The sequence below is a fragment of the Oncorhynchus keta genome, chromosome 36, assembly GCF_023373465.1.
Source record: "Oncorhynchus keta strain PuntledgeMale-10-30-2019 chromosome 36, Oket_V2, whole genome shotgun sequence".
In the NCBI taxonomy this organism is placed as follows: Eukaryota; Metazoa; Chordata; class Actinopteri; order Salmoniformes; family Salmonidae; genus Oncorhynchus; species Oncorhynchus keta.
In genome coordinates, this window is record NC_068456.1 from 17,862,909 (window position 1) to 17,886,485 (window position 23,577).

The 23,577-nt window shown below is 43.6% G+C and overlaps 1 protein-coding gene across 6 annotated transcripts in view; it reads left to right on the forward strand.

The window, feature by feature from the left end:
* The window catches only part of LOC118369736 (transcription factor COE3-like), a 78,896-nt gene that overhangs the window by 44,378 nt on the left and 10,941 nt on the right, over positions 1 to 23,577 (forward strand). For 2 of the 6 annotated variants that reach the window (XM_052498607.1, XM_052498610.1), the window contains exons 7-10: positions 4,714 to 4,795; positions 6,669 to 6,810; positions 11,574 to 11,707; positions 11,910 to 12,036. In XM_052498607.1, the coding sequence (XP_052354567.1) occupies positions 4,714 to 4,795; positions 6,669 to 6,810; positions 11,574 to 11,707; positions 11,910 to 12,036 (485 nt within the window). The remainder of the gene's footprint in view (positions 1 to 4,713; positions 4,796 to 6,668; positions 6,811 to 11,573; positions 11,708 to 11,909; positions 12,037 to 23,577) is intronic. The other 4 variants (XM_052498608.1, XM_052498611.1, XM_052498609.1 and 1 more) reach the window with 2 other exon arrangements.

The window sequence follows — 23,577 nt, forward strand, 5'->3', positions numbered from 1 at the left end:
GAATTAGGCCGAATTAGGTCTCTCTTTGAGTGTCATCCTAAAATGATCACAGTAGAGATAAATCAGTCAAAGCAACAAAGTCTGCCCTTTTCTCTTCAATTACCAGGCATGTGAAGCACACGGAGTGGAAACCGCCGAGCCCGCTACATTACTAAAGAGACAATCTATTTCCTCTTTGACCAGAGGGAGAGAAGCCATTATGGCATGATTAGTAGCTAGCCTCGGCAGAATGGTGAGCATGGAGGTACAGGCTACAGAAGAATACTATTAATTGCCCTAGTCTCTGTTAGAAGGGGATTGTTTTAACGTTGATTTGTGGGCTTGTAACTCGGGGTGTTGGAAGATTAAAGCTGATGTCAGGTCGTGGTTATTCTGGTAGAATTCAGACAGGGAGAGGGTTGTGTCAAAATGAGCATTTCTCTCCAGTCTATCTCTTTAGGCTTTCTTCCCACTTAATAGTTTTCTCCTCCCTTCCTCTCTCCTACTCTTTTCTCTCCCTCTCCGACCACCACTGCCTCTCTTTTCTCTCTCACCCTCTCTCTGATTAACTACAGCCCTTTTCTCTCTCACCCTCTCTCTGATTAACTACAGCCCTTTTCTCTCTCACCCTCTCTCTGATTAACTACAGCCCTTTTCTCTCTCACCCTCTCTCTGATTAACTACAGCCCTTTTCTCTCTCACCCTCTCTCTGATTAACTACAGCCCTTTTCTCTCTCACCCTCTCTCTGATTAACTACAGCCCTTTTCTCTCTCACACTCTCTCTGATTAACAACAGCCCTTTCTCTCTCACCCTCTCTCTGATTAACTACAGCCCTTTTCTCTCTCACCCTCTCTCTGATTAACTACAGCACTTTTCTCTCTCACCTTCTCTCTGATTAACTACAGCCCTTTTCTCTCTCACCCTCTCTCTGATTAACTACAGCCCTTTTCTCTCTCACCCTCTCTCTGATGAACTACAGCCCTTTTCTCTCCCTCTCCTTCCTCCACTCTCTCTCTTTTCTCTCTCACCCTCTCCCTGATGAACTACAGCCCTTTTCTCTCCCTCTCCCTCCACCACTCTCTCTCTTTTCTCTCTCACCCTCTCCCTGATGAACTACAGCCCTTTTCTCTCTCACCCTCTCTCTGATGAACTACAGCCCCTTTCTCTCCCTCTCCCTCCACCACTCTCTCTCTTTTCTCTCTCACCCTCTCTCTGATGAACTACAGCCCTTTTCTCTCTCACCCTCTCTCTGATGAACTACAGTCCTTTTCTCTCTCACCGTCTCTCTGATGAACTACAGCCCTTTTCTCTCTCTCTCCCTCCTCCAACTGATAGCTGGCTGGGCCGATGATTTCCTCCATGGCGGTCCGCAGAGAGACTCGCTCGTCTCCCGGCTTTGGAGGAGTTGCTTTAATTAGCCACGTTAATATCCCCTTCATTGGCCTTAATATCACTCTACACCTTCCTCCATCTCCACGGCCACCAGGGTCCTCCTGTCCTGTCTCTAGCTCTGATTATTGAGAAGGATAGCTTTAATCAAACCTAATTGCAGTTCATTCTTTCTCTCGATCCCCCCTTTGCCCTCCGTTGCCAACATCTAATGGCGTCGTCGCCTTGATTTCCCATTAAAAAACAATTAAACAACCTCGTTTTGGTCTCTGAGCGTGCCAAAACACCAGCACAAAGTTCTGTAGATATTTAAGAAGTAAAAGAGAGAGGCTGATCTTAATTGCTTGCCTTTTCACCAAGGACCAATTTACAGTGTGCTCATGTAGAATGTTAACCAACTCTAATGTAATGATGCTTTACTGTTGCCACTAACATGGACTACTGTTAAAATGAAGCTTATCTGTTAGCTGGGAAATTGTGGTTAATCGTCTTCATAACAGTAAACATAAAAGACGTAGTTCACGATAGTACGGCTGACATCTATTCCCAAAGACCCTTTGCTGTTTATTGCTTACTTTTTGTTTTACTGCAGTTTTACAGTTTGTAATTGTACGACAACACAACAGAATAAAGTACAGGAAAACCCCATGTTAAAAATAACATGTGGCTTCAATAACGCCTACGTTTTGGCAAGAAAATGTATATTTATATATTTATTTTTTTTCGCACAAAGGTGCTAAACATTTAAAGCACATCAATCTTGGACGCACGCGCACGCGCACGCACGCACGCACACACACACACACACACACACACACACACACACACACACACACACACACACACACACACACACACACACACACACACACACACACACACACACACACACACACACACACACACACACACACACACGCACGCACACACACGCACACACACAGGTGCTTACCCACACACACACTCACACACTCACTAGTCTAACCCAATCTATATGAGGGGCGACAGACAAATAAAAGTCGTATTTCAGGTCTGCTTTCCGCAGATGTCTACTGCTCTACATTACGACTCTTTGGGGAAATAAAAACAGGGTCAGGGAATTAGAGTAGATAATGGTCATTTTGATGATTGGCCAACAGATGCAACCAAAAACACACTGAACACAATCAGGCAAAATGCACTAACGACAAGTCAGGTTTTTTATGGTCTCGCCGCACACCAACAGGCAATCAGCATTTTGGCGTGGCTTAAAACATTTCTTTTTTATTGATGTCGGGGCCAAAGCTCCTTGGATGGCGAGTGAAAATATTTTCTCACCTCTCATGTTCTTTTGGGCTGGCAGTGGTGCTGAGGATTATTGGAGTCTATTGGAGAACGCTTCTAAATGACCAGTGCATGTATTAATGTGGCCAGGGTTAGGGGGTCGTTTCAAGCCACTGATTTATTGCATTGGCCCAGATCCCACTGTGGAGTGAGAAGGAGGAGGCTAAGTGTTGAGAAAAGGACCCTCTTAAGCAGCAAGCTTTCCACAAAGCATTCAATACATGATAATGAAATCACTGGCAAAAGTGCCAATTTAGCTTTTCAATGGAAACCATGAAATTGTACATAAAACCAATAAATGGTGGTGACATATTAGCATTACTGTTAACATCAAACAGTAGCAGGAATCTTGTATGATTATGTATATACTGTACATGATAAGGAAGTCAATTCAGGTGTGTTGCAGTACATTCTGCTGATATAAGCATTGATCCCACTGTCAGGTTTAGAACATGTTGTTGTCATCACTTGCAGTGGTAATAGGGAAGACATTTGTAGTAGGAGACAGTAAACCAAGTCAGGGACCGTTAAGCGTCCTCCACCTGTCTCCTTTGTCATGTTATCTACTGGAACACGGAAAGGTTATGTTTAAAAGGAGAGCTCACGATAGGAGGCTTTTTCAATAAAATCACAGGGACCTGACGTTCATTTGACGTTCACAGGCAAACACTTGGCAGCTGAAGCGCAGCGAGAGAGAGAGACAGACAGAGACAGAGAGAGAGACAGAGACTCAAAGACTAAACAACCCTAGATCTCTCTCTCACACATGACATTTGTTCGGAGACAATTAGCCAGGTTGTAATTTGTGGCATAATTGCCTCACCCACCCATGTGTGCATGTGTGCATGTGTGTGTGTGCTTGTGTGTGTGGCGTGAAGCGAAGGTCCCAGGAGTGGCCGCCTAATTGTCTGACAGGACTATAAGTTTTGTGGCACGCTCTCACCTTGTTAGGTCCTTTATCCCTGATGCTCATCAAACAAGACCTGGTCACAGGTGGGCCTCATTTGCTTCCCTATTGAACAGCACAACTTTAATTGCACAGGGGGTGTTCTGGGATTAAATAGGTGGGTGGAATATCAAGTGACTTCCTGTATTCTAGTAGCAGATGGGAGTAGGAGCAGGCTGTGAAATCAGGTGAGAGGATGGTATGACAAAGGGTTGCTGCTAAGGGATATTAGAAGCAACAGAAGATATCTACATTATTTTAAACAAATGAGTAATATCTGGGTTTGATACTGGTGTAATAGATTTGTAGTTAACAGGTTGAATGGCATGGACCTGTATGAATTCTTGACTGGTTCTATGCTTCAAGTATTATTATGTGTTTTACTATTTTGGAAAACACAAAATCACACCTTTCTACCTCCGCTTGTCATTTGTCGTTACATCTCTCCTGCTTCACCTCCTCTAAATCTTCCTTTTTCTTTCCTCCTTTTCTGTCTATGGTGTTGAATGTACTGTACTGTACTGTACTGTACTGTACTGTACTGTACTGTACTGTACTGACTGACTGACTGACTGTACTGACTACACTGACTGACTGTACTGACTACACTGACTGACTGACTGACTGTATTGACTGACTGTACTGACTACACTGACTGACTGACTGACTGTATTGACTGACTGTACTGACTACACTGACTGACTGACTGACTGTATTGACTGACTGACTGACTGACTGACTACTGACTGACTGACTAACTGACTGACTGACTGACTGACTGACTGACTGACTCACTGTACTGACTGACATACTGACTGGCTGACTGACTGACTGACTACACTGATTGACTAACTGACATGCTGACTGACTGGCTGTAGTGACTGACTGACTGTACTGACTGACTGACTGACTGACTACACTGACTAACTGACTGACTGTACTGACTGACTGATTGTACTGTCCCCCATGCAAGACTAGCAATACTTCTGTTCCGTTCTATTCTATTTAATTCTATTCCGTTCCATTCTAGTACTGTGTACTTAAATTGTATTTTTATGTTGTGCTCTTTTTCAGATTTTTCCTGAAGTTCTTCCTGAAGTGCAATCAGAACTGTCTGAAGAATGCAGGGAATCCAAGAGACATGCGCAGGTTCCAGGTAACTGAAATTTACACAAAATGACACACGCGCACACACACTCACGGTTTTCTTGCACACAGGTTTACACTCACACACCCTTGCAGAGGGTGTCAGTGTGCAGCTGAACACATGTAAGGAATATTTATTGGAGAACACCATCTGACACAAATAAGGATATGGGATTTCAGAGGTGCTATCAATTGTGGTCCTGACAGCTTTCTGAACCACAGCACAGAAGGGAGGATGATCCCACCACATGTAACAACACTGTTAACTCAGGGTTAGCCCACACACACACATGCACGCACACACACACACACACACTAGGGTTGTCACGATACCACGATTATTCACTGTGCAGCCAACGAGAACCATCTGAGAGGTGTTTTCCATTACACTGCGGACAGTATGAGCAATGAAACGTCTATCTGGAGGTCTGGAATACTCCCATGTCTAAGAGGCTACTAAAGCTAAAATACATGCTCTATTAAATGTGGAGGAGTGCCATTGAAGTTGGTGATCGACATATCCACCAACCACAGACCCATATACCTCAGGAAGGAGGTCAGGCCTGAATAAAGTGGAGGTATCCTATCTGCCTTGCCACAAACTCCAGGGGCCATCAGTCACTGCCAATCATGGGCCATGACAGACACACCAACCTAGCTTCCTCCAGCAACCCCCAGACATGAAACAGACAGGCTGTTTCTGATGTCACCACTAGACCTCCCTGTTCTCCTTTTCCCTCAGGGGGGTAACTGGACTTAACAGAGTCAATGTCTTCACAAACAGCTCAGGTGTTCACTCTACCATTGCATTACTCCTAGATTCACAAGAGACTGGGACATCCTGCCCCAGCTATGACAGCTACTGAGCTATCTTTAAAAACCATCTCCCCAAGGCATATGTAACAGGAGGTGTATGAGTTAGTGTTGTATAAAACTTTTACCCCATTTGTATCTTTAAACAAATCTAGATTCACTGTATTTATAGGGAATCAACTGGCAATTATTGTTGGAGTATTTTGGGATGGGAGAGGGGTATTGTAGGCCAAGGCTTATAATATTTTGGCTATCTTTTCTGGTCTCCGTTCTGGTGGCCAGAATGCCGTTTTTCCCAGATAGATTTACCAGATGCTCCACTGTAGGTGTTTCTCCAGCCAAGGTTGTGTATTCTGCCTTTCACTCTTATTACCCCCCTCCCAAAACCAGCTTGAGGCCAGAGAGGGCCACATCCATCATGTGCAGCTTGGCCCAGCTCTGAACCTGTGAGCAAGAATGGAGCTCTTTCACCTCCCTACTCTGCCCCCTACCTCTTTCCCAACTCCCCCTCTTTCCCCCCAAAACGAACCAAAAAAGCACCCCCCAAATTCCACAGCTATACCGAGGTCACTCACCGGCAAAGAGAACCTGAGAGGGGCTCTCTATTTCCTGCTCGGAAACACTTTCTCCATTCATGGCCTAGTCCACTGTTTGGAGATGTGGTCAAGAGAAAGCAGAACAACAAAAACAAGCGCTATGATATATTGAGGCTTTAAGAGCTGCAATGCCTTCAACCCACAATCGGATTGAATCTCAGCCTGAGTTAGACTTTGATCCAGGGGAAATGTTTGTTGAACAAAGAAGAGGTTCGTTCTTGTTGTTTGTGAGTTCGTCTAGTTTGTCCACCATACAGAACTAGATAGATGAGTCGATCAATGTGTTCTGTGAATCGATGAAGTCAAGACAACAATCGTCAGAGTGGAGTCAACAAAAGTGATTACAGAGAGTGCTAAATGTTCATGTGGAAATCTGAAAATAGCCAAGAGTGATTACACTGATGTTTTGTACGTGATTGTGCCGCTTTCATACAGATTGCTAAATGACACGCTCTACCTTCACTCTTGTTGCAGGTTGTTGTCTCGACGACCGTCAATGTGGATGGCCACGTCTTGGCTGTCTCAGACAACATGTTTGTCCACAACAACTCCAAGCATGGGCGAAGGGCTCGCAGACTCGACCCTTCAGAAGGTACGCCTCCTTATCTGGAGAATGGTAGGCACCTTTTACATCCTGTTCTTTGTCATTCCTTCCATTTGCCCTCTGTTCATACACTCTTCTAAGTCTGTGCTGTAAGTCGCTATTTGCCTCCCTCATGCATACTATTTGAAGTGGATTGGAAATTGTATACAATAATCATTCTAAGAATGCTAGTAATTCTGGTAATTTGAATGATTATAAAACCATATACTATTTCCAATCTTGTCCAAGTGTTAAATTGCACATAAAAGTTTTTAACCTATGCGAAACAGGGTAAAATTGGCAAATAAGTCACAGTGAGGTCGATTTCCTGTTGCTGGGCACTGCAGTTTCAGCTGAGTGGAGAAATGAGGGGATGAAGAAGAGGGCAGGTGGAGGGAGGGGGGAGGGGGCGGGGGGACTAGGAGAAAAAGGAACTTACTGTTTTTCTTCCAACTGATTCCATATGATAGACTGATTGCCTGCTCGGCCAAAAGAGAGGCAAGCAGGACCTCCAAACCATGGGAAATCCAAAAAGTAAAATGCACTGAACATAACCTTCTGACCCCTCCTGGCCTCCTCTCGCAGATGAGAGCACACACAGCTCAGAGATTATGTAAAAAACAGAGCAGACCAATTGTGCAAATTGCTTATCTTCAGATTTCAAGAGGCAATTATGGCTAGGCAAACAGTCTATATACACACACCACTGCCTGAAACGGCCTTCCCTCCACTTTAATAACCATTAATGGTCCTATCACCAAAAGCAAATGTAACGTTTAACACAACAACAGTTCTAAAAAAAAAACTGACAAGACAATTAATATATCTTATGTAGTCCAGTCCTAGTGGGGGATAAGCTAATCTATTTGTTTTAGTCTTTATTAATGACTCCTCTACTAGAGGACAAAATCAAATAATTAAAGTCCTGCCTCAAGCATCGAAGTCATTATGCTCAGTGACGTTCTGTTGTGTTGGTGTCTGTGTCTCACGTTTATGACACGGTAGGTGTGGATCGCCTAGCAACCTGCGTCTTAATGAGGAGAGCAATTAAAGAGGTTGAGCCCTCTCCTCCATGTTCCCCCCATCCCACGGGATAGTGTGTGTGTGTGTGTGTGTCTGTGTCTGTGTCTGTGTCTGTGTGTGTGTATGTGTGTGTGTGAGTGTGTTATGAGGGTTCCACACAGATTTCCCCTGCCCACCCCTTTCCTCTCCTACTCATTCTTCAAAGCGCAAGAGCAGTAGGCTTGCCTCGCATAGCCATCTTCTTTCAATAACACAATCTGTCATAGTATCTTTTGAGTGCCCAAATCACCAGATAACTTTCATTTATGGAGTTTGAGAAAATGGCACTTAACTATAATACCGAAAATGTAACTTTCCAATATATCTCAATCTATTTTTCATCCCAACATAATATACTTGAGTGTAAAAATCAAACACTCTGTGTGTATTAGCAATGTACCGTAGCTCTTTAGCTAAAATGTTGCTTGTTTGCCTCCCCCACCCCCGACACTCATACACGTGACACATGAGAACAGGATACTCGGTCGTAAAACGTAATCACATCCATGTCTTCCATAGAGTTCTGACACCAGGCAGACAGACAGCACCCTTTAAATTAGCAACACATTCTTCAATAAGTGTTCACTGGGTGAGAGCCTCAGACATGGCTTGACTGTCTGTCTGTGTCTGAGAAAGCAAGGCATACTCTCAGTTTATTGTCTCAACGCTGGGGTGACAGTGTCAGGCTGCTCAACAGGTGCTGCCACCTATTGGTGCTGAATGGGAATTTATTTTACTGACACAACTGAACCGTCCGTGCATGTTTGAACAGTCAAACATGAATATAAAAAAATCCTTCAATAATACATACACACTTGCAGACTCACACACACCCCCTCATACACACTCACTCCACCTGTTCCTTAGCCACGTTCCACCATAGAGACTTGGAGAATATGGAAGACTCAACATAGAGCCTGCAACGCCCCAGTCATTTGCATGCTGTAAGTGGCTGTAATGCTGTTATGGTTTATGCAATAAAGACAAGTGAATCCAGTCTGCTCCATCTGAAAGATTGCGAGGGAGAGAGTGAGTGTGAAAAAGAGAGAGAGAGAGAGCGAGAGAGAGAGAGAGAGAGAGAGAGAGAGAGAGAGAGAGAGAGAGAGAGAGAGAGAGAGAGAGAGAGAGAGAGAGAGAGAGAGGAGGGGGGGATAGAGAGAGAGGGGTAACAGATGGCCCAGGGAGAGTTAAAAGGTATAATCCCATCAGCTGCACTATCATCCGACCATCTGGACATCCCACAGCACAATTACAACACATTTCAGCAGGCAGAACAAAGGACGCAACATCGACGGACACATCAGACCTGTTTGAGTGCCTCAGTAGGCCTACTAGAGCTTCAGACGGAAGTTGGCTTTTAGCTCAGATCTAAGATCAGTTTTCTGTACTTTAATGCTAACTTGAACCATTAGGAAGTAAAGGAACCAAAATGTATGTTGAATCTGCACTTAGAGCCATTTGACAACAGTAACATTATTTAAGAGAATGCGCACAGATAAACCAATATTGTTTAAACTACTTAAAGATGCATTATGTAGAAATCGCTCCGCCATTTCCTGATTGCTAAAGTTCTAATAGTTTGCCTAATTTCAGTTTATGTGACAAAACAAGAAAGTATAGTTTCGAGAATTATTGTACCACATAAACCGCTGTGAAATATATTTTCCATAACCAAAAATATTATATTTTTAGCTGTTTGAAAATGGTGTAATAAACCGAAAGTAAAATAAGCAAAAATTTGACTTAAGAACGGGAAGTATCGAAAGTATCGAGTGCACATTGAACAGATCTACCGCTTCTTAGACTTGCTTTCAATGACAATGACAGATCTATAACACACATTTCTATGTGAATGTGGTCAGGTCACCCAAAAAGTTACATATTGCAGCTTTAAAAGTACAAAGTTTAGTGATGCACAGACAGGCCTTGTTTTAGCCATCCTCATTCCCTCCCTGCAATGTCTATCATCTGCTGCGGGGAATTGTGAGTGTCTATCATCAGATCGCCTGCGCTGCCTGTGTAATCCACTTGGCCACGGTTCCCATTCAGCACATGCTCCCCTCGCTGTCTGTGCATTGAGACATATGCAAATTTTCAGGCAGAAGGGTGGACGGCTTAGGGCCCCGGTCGCTCCCTCTCCATGGGTCCTTTCTATGTGTGGGAGGGGGGCGTTGGGATTTCCGAGGTGGTGTGTGTGTGTGTGTATGTGTGTAGGTTTCTGGCTGCAGCTGCCCCCCAACAACCACCATCAACAATCCCATCTCTCTCTCTCTCTCTCTCTCTCTCTCTCTCTCTCTCTCTCTCTCTCTCTCTCTCTCTCTCTCTCTCTCTCTCTCTCCCATCTCTCTCTCTCTCTCTCTCTCCATCTCTCTCTCTCTCTCTCTCTCTCTCCCCCTCGCTCCGTCTCTTTCTGTTTCTCTCTCATTCTCTCGCTCTCTCCCTCTCTCCCGGGTCCAAAGTCAATTTGTGTACAGTCATTTTGAAGGGGGAATTATTTGCCGTAATCGGCAGCACTGATGAAGGTCACCTCCTTTGAGGGGACACGGCGATCCCACAGAGAGATGGTCTTCTTTCAGATGCTCTGCTTAGCAATTAAGCAAAGCAAATGTCACTCGTCCAGACCTCAGAGATGAAATTCTGTAAAGGGTGATTAGCATGAAGTCAACAGCGCCTGTTAAAGTCCGATTTCCCGCAGTGTTTGTGTGTGTGTGTGTGTGTGTGTGCGCGCTTGTGTGCTTATGCGTGTGTGTGTGTGCGCGCTTGTGCGCTTATGCGTGTGTGCATGTGCGCTTCATGGGGAGAAAGCAAACATAACCTGCACAGCCCCAACAGCAAAGCAAACAAAGGGAGATGTCTTGTCTGTAGTGATCCATATAACAAAGGCAGATGGGGATTTACTTACTGAACTGGAGTGATAATAGGAGTTCAGCAATGTGCTCATATAAATAGTAGAACACGTTAAAAGTGTGCAGTTCACATTGTATTCACAAAATATAGATGTAAAATGATTGCATGTAATATTGCTGTTTTATGGTTAGCTTTCATGCTATGCCTGATGTAAACGTGGTGTCAGGGTGAGCACCATATTAAGGTAATGCATCAAATGACAGGAAGAGTTTGATTAGATTATAATAACTCACAGCCCTCTGATGAACGGCAAAGCTATGTAGCAAAAGTCATGGCAGATGAAAAGCATTGTAATAGACAATGTGAAATGGATTGAATCGATCACAAAAGGCAAAACTGAGCTTGAATAATTCATGAATTTATTCATGTTGTGAAACTGCATTCTAAACAACATGCTAGAACGGAGGGAACAAAGACAGTGGAATGACATGAAACCAACAACATTGCGTTGGCTTGTCATTTACATTCTACAGCTTTATTCTGGACTCATATGAGATGTGTTTAACTTTCAAACTCTACTGTACGTGCAGGGCTACGCCTAATCAATTTTGATAGCTACATTTGCACTGACACATAATTTGCTACACCAAATCATTTCCCCTCACGAGCCCAGCGCTTAGCCTTTGTGAAGCGGACCGTTTGAAGGGTCTGCTTACATCACTCCAACATGCTGATGAATGATTTTTATTCTCGTGCCTAAAAGGACAAATCCATCATTCTTTCTCTCTCCAGGCTTATTTCCATGATATGTCTTTTTACTGGGATAAAGACATCAGGCTATACAGAAGTGTAGGTACTGAATAGGCTCTTCTTTCCTCTGTGTTAAGCAGCCACCCCTTGTATCAAGGCCATCAGCCCCAGTGAGGGATGGACCACAGGAGGGGCCACTGTCATCATCATTGGGGACAACTTCTTTGACGGCCTGCAGGTCGTCTTCGGGACCATGCTTGTCTGGAGTGAGGTACAGTATTTTTTGTCACACCATTGATTTGATTGCATTTCAGCCTAGGTTTTAAGTATCTTACTGTTTTTACTAAACATATCCTATTAGAAACTGAAGCCTTTACTATAAAAACTAGTAACAATAGCCATTAATTTGTATGTTTGTACGAGACTTTAGTAGGTATGGTCAGACTTAATGGTTCCTGTGCCCTGTCATCCAGCTCATCACCCCCCACGCCATCCGCGTCCAGACCCCTCCCAGGCACATCCCTGGTGTGGTGGAGGTCACGCTGTCCTACAAGTCCAAGCAGTTCTGCAAAGGGGCTCCTGGAAGATTTGTCTACACTGGTGAGTCAGGATGCTTAATGCTTCTTTCAGTCTCTCCTCCCTGGGTTTAGTGCCCTGACTATGCATCCTCTCTGGAAGAAACACAAACTCTGTTCAAATTCCTTAAAGTAGTCACTGATCTGATACATTTGGATAAAGAAAACAAGGGTTCGCTGAAACACATAACTTTTACCCATCCAGTCATTTTGTATCTATGGTTATGCTGGAAGTAAGGATGCATTTTCACAGCATAGGAACAGGGTCCCAGTGTCAAGGCAGTAATGATGGACTAACCAGGCCCCTGCTTTCTGGGTCTGGAATGTTCAATGTGTGAGAACTGCACCGCTAGCTAAAGGTGTTTGGTGGAAGGACTTCTATGAGTGCAACTTGATCTCTCCCTGAACTGCCATTAGAAGTCAGCGCTGCCAAGCTCTGTTAAATTCAATCTGTCAGGATAATTCACTCTGCCAATTATATTTCTCTCCTCACTTGTCAGATATGCATCTACTAATTTTCAGATTTTTTCAATATATTGTAATTATAATGAAAGTAGTGACTGAACTAGAGAGAACTAGAAGGATGCAGTTAAGGATATTCGTGAGCGTGTGTGTGTGTGTGTGTGTGTGTGTGTGAGTCTTGTGTGAGAGTGTCACACCATAAGTATAGGTGGATTATCTTGGCTAACAGAGGGATGTGGTGGTCTTATCTGTCATCATTGGTGAGGAGGCAGAGGTCATGAGGGTCAGGGGCTGTCTGACCTGGAAGCCTCCGTCTGTTCTAACACCGATGGCTAGAATGAGACGAGGCGCGTCAAAGCACTCTCCCTCAAAAAAGTGGAGGAGTGTGGGTGAAGAGGGGGGGTGGACCCCCTTAAACACCCCCCAGACCCCTTCCATCCTGGGCAGCTGTTTCTCATCAAGCCCCCCCGTCCCCAAGCCACCCGTTCCCTTCCCCTCCAACCATGCAGTCTGGCCTAGCACTCCTGCGTTTAACCTCCCTAGCAGAAGCAGAGCAGAGGCCAACAAGGCACTGGGATAATGAAACAAGAGTGCAGTGTGCTGAGTGTGTGAGCGTATGTGCATATGTGTGAAGCCTGGGAAGGTGTATAAGTTAAGAGACATTATTGGCTTCTATAGCACCCCGGTAAATGTGCCAGGTCTCTTAAGAACAGACCCCATTAGTCACACGGGCTAAGCGGATTGGGATGATTACCATCAGGTTTTACTGGGGGAACCTGTCCCCTTCTGGATCTATGTTGATTTCGTTCCTTTTTCCTTCTCTGGTTCCTGCTCTGTTCCAGTTAGTCGAAAGATACAATTAACCTGGGAGGCAATGGAAGTACAATTGATTAGTGTGGTGAATTAAAAGGGAGAGCCACCAATAAGACAAGTCTAGCTCCTCAGCCTACTGCTATTCCCAGATTGGATCACCCTGATTGTACCAGGGTCGACATGAAACTGTTAACGAGCTCCGGGAACTTAACGACAGAATTAACATGGACTCCAGATGTACAGTAATTGCGAGTTGATAGGGGGACATTACCTCTCGGACAGTTAAGTACAACGTGGACAGGCAACAAAAAGAGGCCATTCTCTTGTCATTTCAGTGGCCAGGCAACGTGTGGGAATCAAAGGTCCGTTTATCAAAGCTACCCTTCAAGCGTGACTTTGCGTCATGTCGTTGAGAGAATCGCTTTTAGACCTTTTCATGTTGACTCTTCTCGCCCGACAGGCCCTAATTGTGGAGATTTAACTCGCTCAATGTAATAAATTATCACAAATGACCAAGAGTCAACATAGAGTACATTGCAGTCAATTCTAACGGCAGAGAGTGGTGTCTTGTTGGATTAGTATTCTGGACCACCTCCAAAACTAACAATTCAGTCAGAGGATGTGAGCACCCTGTAATGTACATCAATAATCCAGTATGCATTGAGTATGTTCAATCATGGGAACACCAGCTACAGAGGCACATAATGCTGCAAAACTTGAGAGTATGTTTTATTAAGCTATGTACTGTAGTTAGCAATGTATATTTCACTGTGGCCACAGGCCTATTATCAGTAATACAACAATTGCTTCATAATCCACACATGCTTACTGTATCAATGTTTACCGAATTGTTCTACTTTAGGGAAAGGACACAGTGTATCCCAAAAACTGGTTTAATCAATGTTGTTTCCACATAATTTCAACCCCCAAAAATCTATGTGATGAGGTTGAATCAACGCGGAAAACTGATTGGATTTGCAAAAAGTCATCAAAATAATAGCATTTCGTATTTTCTTTTCACCCAACCTTTAACCTAAATCCAATGACATGGTGACCGTTTTTGTTGATTTCACTTTGAATTCACATTAGTTGACAACTCAACCAAATGTAAATCAAAACTAGACGTTGAAGTGACATCTGTTCCCAGTGGGTTGTTGCGGCTTGTCCTGTATCTGATCCATGTATTGGTTATCAATTGGTCAGGGGGACTCCAGGATCAAACTAAGTTAGCAAGGTTAGCAAATCAAAAAGGGACAGGTCCAGCTGTCCTCTAGTCAATACTTCACACTTTATTAACTACTGCATAGAGGATCTGTGTTTGCTCTTAAAGAGCTTTTACAAAGGGCCGCATGTGACTTCAATTGGGTAAAACGTATGTGATTGCTTTTTACCATAAAGTTACTATAGGCTGACGCCAGTGCAAAAGAGTAAACTATCAGTAAAAACATTGACTTTGAAACCCTAATTGCATGAGAGCTTTTGGTTTCAAGCTAGACTTGATTTCTATAAGAGCTTCCCTCCCAGGACCACTCCCTATGGAGACCCTTAGTAATATGAAGTGCTGGCACTGCTGCTAACACACTCAGCTACTATTTATCCTAATCAGTGACATCCCTATACCCGGGAATTGTGTTCAAATGAACCCCTAGCTCGCCCCAGAAATAGCACATTAACCGGGACCCCATTTGTCATGGGTAAATTGAGGGTCAGTAAACGTCGCCTGTATCCTCTATTGGGGATCCAGGACATGCATCATAACGTTAGGAGAGAATGATAGATGAAGGGTAGCTGTCATACATTTGTCAGCGGGAAAGGAACATTATTTGCTAATTTCCCAAGCTGGGAAATGACAGAGTGCTTCGTTTTCAGACCTTTGGTGAGCAGTTTGGTTTCTGTGTTATTAGCACAAGTCAAGTGTTTTTTCTTCTTCTTCTCCCTATAAGGCTGACTGTAACGAGTGCCATTTATCTGATCTCACAGAGGGCTGCTATGTAACACACTGGGTCTGGGTGAAGGGTTTTGGATGATGCTGATGATGCCCCATACAGTGAGCATCTCTTGCCAGGTATGAGTTGAGGCTAGACAGCCTTGAAGGCTGATGAATCACAAAGTTTTCTTGTCAAGGTGACAGTATCGACTCCACTGCACCAGAATCTGACAAAATGGCTATACGGCAGTCATTCATCAACATAAGGACAAAGGGGTCATGGGTGATTCACTGAATACTGTTGGAGATCAGGACATGTCAGTCTGGTAGGGGATGGAAAATAAGGTCGTTAATACTGTTTGTACCTTCAGAAACTATTCAAACCCCTTGACTTTTTCCACATTTTGTTGTGTTACAGCCTGAAGACAAAATTAATAAAAACATATATAATTCTCACCAACTACACATACAGTTGGGAAGAATCTGATCTTCATCAAAGTCACAACAATAGACAAACACAGTCTGCTTACACTAATAACACACAAACAATTATCATTTTTCATGTCTTTATTGAACACACCATGTACACATTCACAGTGAAGGTTGGAAAAAGTACGTGAACCCTTGGATTTAATAACAAGTTGACCCTCCTTTGGCAGCAATAACCTCAACCAAACGTTTTCTGTAGTTGCGGATCAAACCTGCACAACGGTCAGGAGGAATTTTGGACCATTCCTCTTTACAAAACTGTTTCAGTTCCACAGTATTCTTGGGATGTCTGGTGTGAAACACTCTCTTGAGGTCATGCCACAGCATCTCTATCCTGTTGAGGTCCTGTTGAGGTCAGGACTGCCTCAAGCTTCAATTGGTGGACAGATAGCCTTACATTCTCCTGCAAAATGTCTTGATAAACTTGGGAATTCATTTTTCCGTCGATGATAGCACACTGTCCAGGCCCGGAGGCAACAAAGCAGCCCCAAACCATGATGCTCCCTCCACCATACTTTACAGTTGGGATGAGGTTTTGATGTTGGTGTGCTGTGCTGTGCCTTTATTTCTTCACACACAGTGTTGTATCCACAGAATATTTTGCCAGTAGCGCTAACATCCAGGTGCTTTTTTAGAGAACTCCAGACATGCAGCAGTGTTTTTTTGGACAGCAGTGGCTTCTTCCATGGTGTCCTCCCATGAACACCATTCTTGTTGAGTGTTTTACGTATTGTAGACTCGTCAACAGAGATGTTCGCATCTTTAGCTGACCAAGGTTTCTTCTTAACCTCATTGAGCATTCTGTGCTGCGCTCTTGCAGTCATCTTTACAGGATGGCCACTCCTAGGGAGAGTAGCAACAGTGCTGAAATGTCTACATTTATAGACAATTTGTCTTACCGTGGACTGACTTTTAGAGATACTTTTGTAACCCTTTCCAGCTTTATGCAAGGCAACAATTCTTAATCTTAGGTCTTTCTGAGATCTCTTTTGTTCGAGACATGGTTCGCATTAGGCAATGCCTCTTGTGAATAGCAAACTCAAATTTTGTGAGTGTTTTTTATGGGGCAGGGCAGCTCTAACCAAAATCTCCAATCTCGTCTCATTGATTCGACTCCAGGTTAGTTGACTCCTGACTCCAATTAGCTTTTGGAGAAGTCATCAGTCTAGGGGTTCACATACTTTTTCCAACCTACATTGTGAATGTTTAAATTATGTATTCAATATAAACGAGAACAATTTGTGTGTTATTAGTTTATGCACACTGTGTTTGTTTATTGTTGTGACTTAGATGAAGGTCAAATCAAATGTTATGTCAAATGTATGCAGAAATCCAGGTAATTCCAAAGGGTTCACATACTTGTTCTTGCCACTGTAATACCCCATCATGACAATGTGAAAACATGTTGCAGGATGCATGTTTTGGAATATTGTTATTCTATAAAGGCTTCTTTCTTTTTCACTCTGTCAATTAGGTTTTGTGGAGTAACCACAGTGTTGTTGCTCCATCTTCAGTTTTCTCCTATCACAGCCATTAAACTCTGTAACTGTTTAAAAGTCCCCATGGGCTCATGGTGAAATCCCTGAGTTTCCTTCCATTTCGGCAACTGAGTTAGGAAGGACGCCTGTATTGTTGTAGTGACTGGGTGTATTGATACACCATCCAAAGTGTAATTAATAACTTCACTCTGCTCAAAGGGATATGGTCTTTGTGGTTGGATCTGCGTTTACCTTACAGGTAAGGTATGTGTGGAGTACAAAGATGAGGTAGTCATAAAAAAATGATGTTAAACACTATTATTGCGCACAGAGTGAGTCCATGAAACGTATTATGTTACTTGTTAAACAAGTTTTACTCCTGAACTTATTTAGGCCATAAAAATAGGGTTGAATACTTATTGACTCAAGACCTTTCAGCTTATCATGTTTTATTCATTTGTAAACATTTCTAAAAACATTATTCCACTTTTACATTATGGGGTGTTGTGTGTAGGCCACTGACCAAAAAAATGTACTCCATGTTAAACCCAGGCTGTAACACAACAACATGTGGAAAAAGTCAAGGGGTATGAATACTTTCTGAAGGCACTGTATATTGTTAAAAGTAATGCTATCCTACACTGCAAAGCTCACAATTATGAACATTTATGTTGAGTGTTGATATTTACTGTAATGCTTGTCAATCAATCAGTCAATCAATCAATCAATCAATCAATCAATCAATCAATCAATCAAATGTATTTATAAAGCCCTTTTTACATCAGCCAATGTCACAAAGTGCCGTACAGAAACCCAGCCTAAAACCCCAAACAGCAAGCAATGCAGATCAAGATGCTATGCATTTTACATGTAATGCAATGAATATTGATGTGTACCTTGACTGACCTCTTTATCCTCACTCAGTTGGACAGAGATCCAAAGTGATATAGTCTTCAAATCTAAAATGAAGCCCTTTGCCGCACTCCAAGCAGAAATGGTTGGCTTTTGACAAAAAAAACTGCAGTTCAGTAAACATGGACTCCTTTATCAAAGCACATCAGTCCGGGGCCTTGTGCTGTTCAGTCTGTGTATCGGGTCTAACCTTACAGCTCCCCTCCGCCCTTCAGCCCAGACTCTCTTTGAAGTCCCGGATTTGGAGCAGATCAGATACAGAGCCTCCTCACGGTTTCCTCCCCTGCAGGGCAGGGTTTGGTAGCAGCTAGTCAGGGATGGGGTGTGGCCTAGACACACTGTAAGATACACTGTAATCAAAGGCATTCACAGAGGTATGTAAACAATGTAAACAGATCTGTATAAGAGGGGCTTCCAATGGCATCTCTTTTAACCTAAGAGTGTAGTGTAGTAATATGAGCAATGTATAGACAGCTGATGTTGCCATCACTGTTACTCAGTTCCCCTGTCTGTCTCATTTACAAGCCTGGTATTTAGCTGTAGCTCCTCATGAGTGACTGAGACACTTGTCACCTAGTTACACAGTCTCAGCCAGAGAGCCTTTGTGAACGTGTGCAATGTTTCAGGAGAGGAAGGTCCTTTCGTCCAATTAGAGGGCTGACTTGACACACGCCTTCCCACTCCTTCGTTTTCAAGCAGTTTGTCAGGTGGACTTTGAGGAGCACACTGTGACATTATTTCACACAGTGGAATCATTAACAGTCCTGGGAAATCCTGCGCTGGAAAATGTATCGAAATAAGTGGCGGCAGATGAGCATGTGTTTTACCGCATTGCATCCCTCTGTAGAATGTATTGCAAGGACTGGCTTTACAGTTTAAAGGATAGTATCAGTACAGGGGTGTTTCTCTATAAGGATGATAGGCCTATTCATTGATTTGGATTTAATTGGCACCTCTATAAATTGTACTGCATTGTTAGATACAGGGGTGGCAGGTAGACTAGTGATCAGAGAGGCGATCAGAGAGGCGATCAGAGAGGCGAGCCAGCAACTGGAGGGTTACTAGTTCCAATCCTGGGTCTGACGGGAAAAAACTGGTGGGAAGTGAGCTGGTATCAAATCCTAGATGCCATTGCGTGCCCTTGAGCAAGGCTCTTTACTCCACAGAACAACTACTCCACGGGTGCCCAGTGTGACAACCCTCTGCTCCAGCCTGTATATGTAGAGGGGGTTGGAATAAAAGCAGAAGTCAAATACCAGTTGGACCTTGTGTACAATTGACGAATAAAGTCATCTTAATCTTAGATGATGTCTGTTTGGTAACTGTTCTCCATTTTGATATTCCTCACTAAGGCACAGTATAAGTCCTGTGCAGCAAGAAAGATGAGGTTTCTCTCCTCCCCCCCCTCTGTGCCCCATTTTCACTATGTTCCACACCCAACGGGCTTTAAAAGAACTCCATCCCCATCCCCCTATTCCCCATCCCCACACACCCACCTCCACCACTGCCTTTGATTGAAATTCATCTCGAGTTTATTGAGAAATGAATGAGAGATGCTGCACCGTATTGACTTTGAGAGGATAACACAACTCATCTTGAATGAGGGGGAAAACGCAGCGGTAATTTAGCCATCATCGATTTGGCCCCGTCCATGTATCGATCTTCATTTTACAATATTAATTTGCGGCTGCAATCAGCTGTGAAGGGAGGCCATTTGATTTCTGTTGGACGGGAATGTGTGAAAGTCCCTCTCTATGTCCTTTGAGGAGGGTACCACTCATTTTAGATGTCATCGCAAGGGAGCGAACAGGTGTCTCCACTAATTTCCAATACAGAGATTAAGGGAATTTTGAGAGTATGGAATTGTGAACTGATAGAGTACATCCCTTCCATTTAACCTGTGTTAATTACATTTGATCTGTTGCAGAAGCAATATCTCGTGGAATTGTAACTGTCGCTTTATCTCGCTGTATGTCTCAGCTCAAAGTTCATGAAATTTCAATGAACATTGATTTCTCTCTATTGATTCATCTTACCAGCAGATCTTTGAAATGTTAATTTCCTGCTCAACCTGAGACTCCTGGAGATGGAATAACTCCCAGTTAGCTTGGCTTGGATGGAGAGCATAATGGTCAGTGTTAAATGCACTGGTTTGGTTTGCTTGGGTTTGCCGTGAGTTAAGATTGGTTGGTTTGGGCCTCCCGGGTGGCGCAGTGGTTAAGGGCGCTGTACTGCAGCGCCAGCTGTGCCATCAGAGTCCCTGGGTTCGCGCCCAGGCTCTGTCGTAACCGGCCGCGACCGGGAGGTCCGTGGGGCGACGCACAATTGGCCTAGCGTCACCCGGGTTAGGGAGGGCTTGGTTGGTAGGGGTGTCCTTGTCTCATCGCGCACCAGCGACTCCTGTGGCGGGCTGGGCGCAGTGTGCGCTAGCCAAGGTGGCCAGGTGCACGGTGTTTCCTCCGGCGCATTGGTGCGGCTGGCTTCCGGGTTGGATGAGCACTGTGTTAAGAAGCAGTTTGGTTGGGTTGTGTATCGGAGGACGTATGACTTTCAACCTTCGTCTCTCCCGAGCCCATACGGGAGTTGTAGCGATGAGACGAGATAGTAGCTACTACAACAATTGGATACCACGAAAAAGGGGTAAAATTCAAAAAAATAAATAAATAAAAAGATTGGTTGGTTTGGTTTGAAGTTGGGTTCTGACTGTATGCTTCTTTTAGATCTCTCTCCACAGTAGAAATCTACAGTATATTACTGAACAGCAAGACCTCTAAATGTCTCATGTTATCCCTCATGTATCACCTGTTTAAGTCCACCTATTTACCTTCAATAACACAGAGTGATATTGGCCTTTTTTCATCCCTGTTTGATCCTATTCATCTCAGTAAAATGATGTAATATCCTGTTGTGATTATGATACTATCTGTGACCCATATCTGTGTTGCAGCTTTAAGATGATCTCAGGTGCCCATGAGGCTTCAGGTAGACACTATCACAAGTTACAAACTCACTAAAACTTAGTTCGCCTCGTTCTGTTTATCTGCTCCCCTTCCAACTCCCTCTACACCTCAGTATAATCTGTGGTAGAGGGAAAGAAAATAAAGACGTGTAGGACGAGTGGAGATAGGCTCCAAGCAGTTAAGGATAATTAGTAATAGCTGGCAAATGGCAACAAGGCTAGTATTTATCTCCAGGAAAGATAGAGTTGTCGTAATAACCAATAATGGCTGGCATGAATGCTAGCGCTCTTTGCAAACTTCCATTCCAAGACCACAGACTTAACAAGGAACCATTTCCCTTAAATGTACTGCTTAGCTCAAACATTTCCCCCTGTTACTGACTGTTACTGCAAGCCAATACAGTACATGACTTCAGTACACTGCCACATACTGAGAGCATGCAGGCGTATTGCCATATAAGCATTTTCATCTGCCAACGGCGGCCATGTTACATTGCTCCTCTAGAGCGGTTACTCATGTCCTATTTCTAGAGTACATGGAGAAGGAGCAGTAGACCGTGCTCAGATGCATGTTTGGCCATCCACTCTGCATTTTAAGCAAAGACACTGGGCTCGGAGCCTTCTGGAGTGAATGTGTTAGGAGCATGAACGGATGACAGAGTAGATTAAGGGCATTAGATCAAAATAAGAGCGGGAAGTACACATGCCAGGGAGAGGAATTCCATTGAATTCCTGCCATAGATTGTGTGTGTGTGTGTGTGTGTGTGTGTGTGTGTGTGTGTGTGTGTGTGTGTGTGTGTGTGTGTGTGTGTGTGTGTGTAGTGCTTGAAATTAGATCTGATATGGTCACAGCTGCACACCAACTCATGCATTCAATTTTTTTTAATTCTGAAACATGACCATTCACTCACTAGAGTGAGGAAATTGCTGAAACATTCATAAAGTTTCCACTCAGCTTTTGCATCTAAAAAATGAACCCTGCTGGGCATTTACATTTTTTAATCATGTGCATCCTATTCAAAAGTGACAGTAATTTTGCTTCTTCAGCTGTAAACTATACATCAAATAAAACGCTATAATGATTGGCATGACTTTATTGTTAAGTGCTAAACATTTTATTATGAACACAAAACAATTATAGCTTCTCATAAGTGATGAGGAAAATACTAAGTTGAGCTAAACAAGGTGTTTCAAGCTGAATTGCAGGTTCAGAAGACGAGAACATTTTATCGGTCTATTTCATTCACTTTTTTTCACACTCTTTCTTTATTCTCGCTCTTTATAACTGGCAAAGTATTGAAATGCAGCCCTTGCCTTACCTCGCTGTGTCTCTTTCTCTCTAATTATCTGTGAGGTCAGTAGGCAAAATGGGGAAGAAGCCAGGAGATCAATACAAATTATCCCTGAGCAAACCAGTGCTGACAGTTTGAATTGCAGCATATGTTTACCCAAAATCAGGCAATTTATCTTAATATCAGCCGAGTAATGCAGCAGGGGTGAGAGGTCAGACAATCTCTCCACCTCATAATTACCCGCCTCTAAAACAGGAAAGTGGTATTGATTGGCCGCGGGCCGGGAAGCGGTCGTGACTGGAACGTGCCACCCCCCCCCCTCCCCACACACACACAACACCACCACCACCACCACACACTCTCCAGCCAGACTTCCACCCAGAGCAGGATTTATGGGATGTGTGTGGAGGGTTTCATGTTTCCTCACCGTGGCTGAGAACCCTCGCAGGGGGCCAGCTCCCCTCTCTAGTCTACTCCAGCTCTCCTCTCCTCCTTAGCTTACCTCTCACAACACTGCACTGGGCTGGTAGAATGATGGAGATGAAGCTCATGCTGGCGGTCCAAGGGCATCCTAGAGTACAGAGCTACAATATACTAAAGGGTTAGAAGAAGGTGTTGGGAGGTAGGTAAGTTGGGGGTGTTTGAGAGAGTATAGTGGTGTATGTATCGTAAAACGGAACTCAAGTGTGATTGTTAAGAAATCAACCTAAATTAGATGGAATTTATTCAACTCAAATATGATACATACTATAATACAATGTAATCATATATTTAATGTACAGAAATAATACAAGTGCTCAGTATATGTCGTCATCAGTCCTTATAGGATTATTGACAGTTTTTGTCTCTGTGTATACATGGTCGACTACAGAACTGTCAACTCATCAACTGACAGCACCGTTTAGCGCTAATGCAAGTCTCCATCAGCTGTCAACGTCATTTGCATGAAATCGATAGCAGATGGAGGTCTGTGTCACCAATTTCATTACGCGGGGTTGTTACAAAGATCATCTCCATGATAGATGAGATTGTGACACGTCGACATGCACTGCTCATGGCCCAGAGTTGCATCCCAATCACAGAACCTTGAGACATGCTTTAATCCATATTTTAAAGTGCAAGAGATAAGAGACATCTTGTTTACTATCTGTGGTATGTAATGCTCATGTTCTAGTCCCCCTTTCCCCCTAGACGCCATAGTAGTTAAAGTAATTTAGTGTTTTCAAACAGAAAT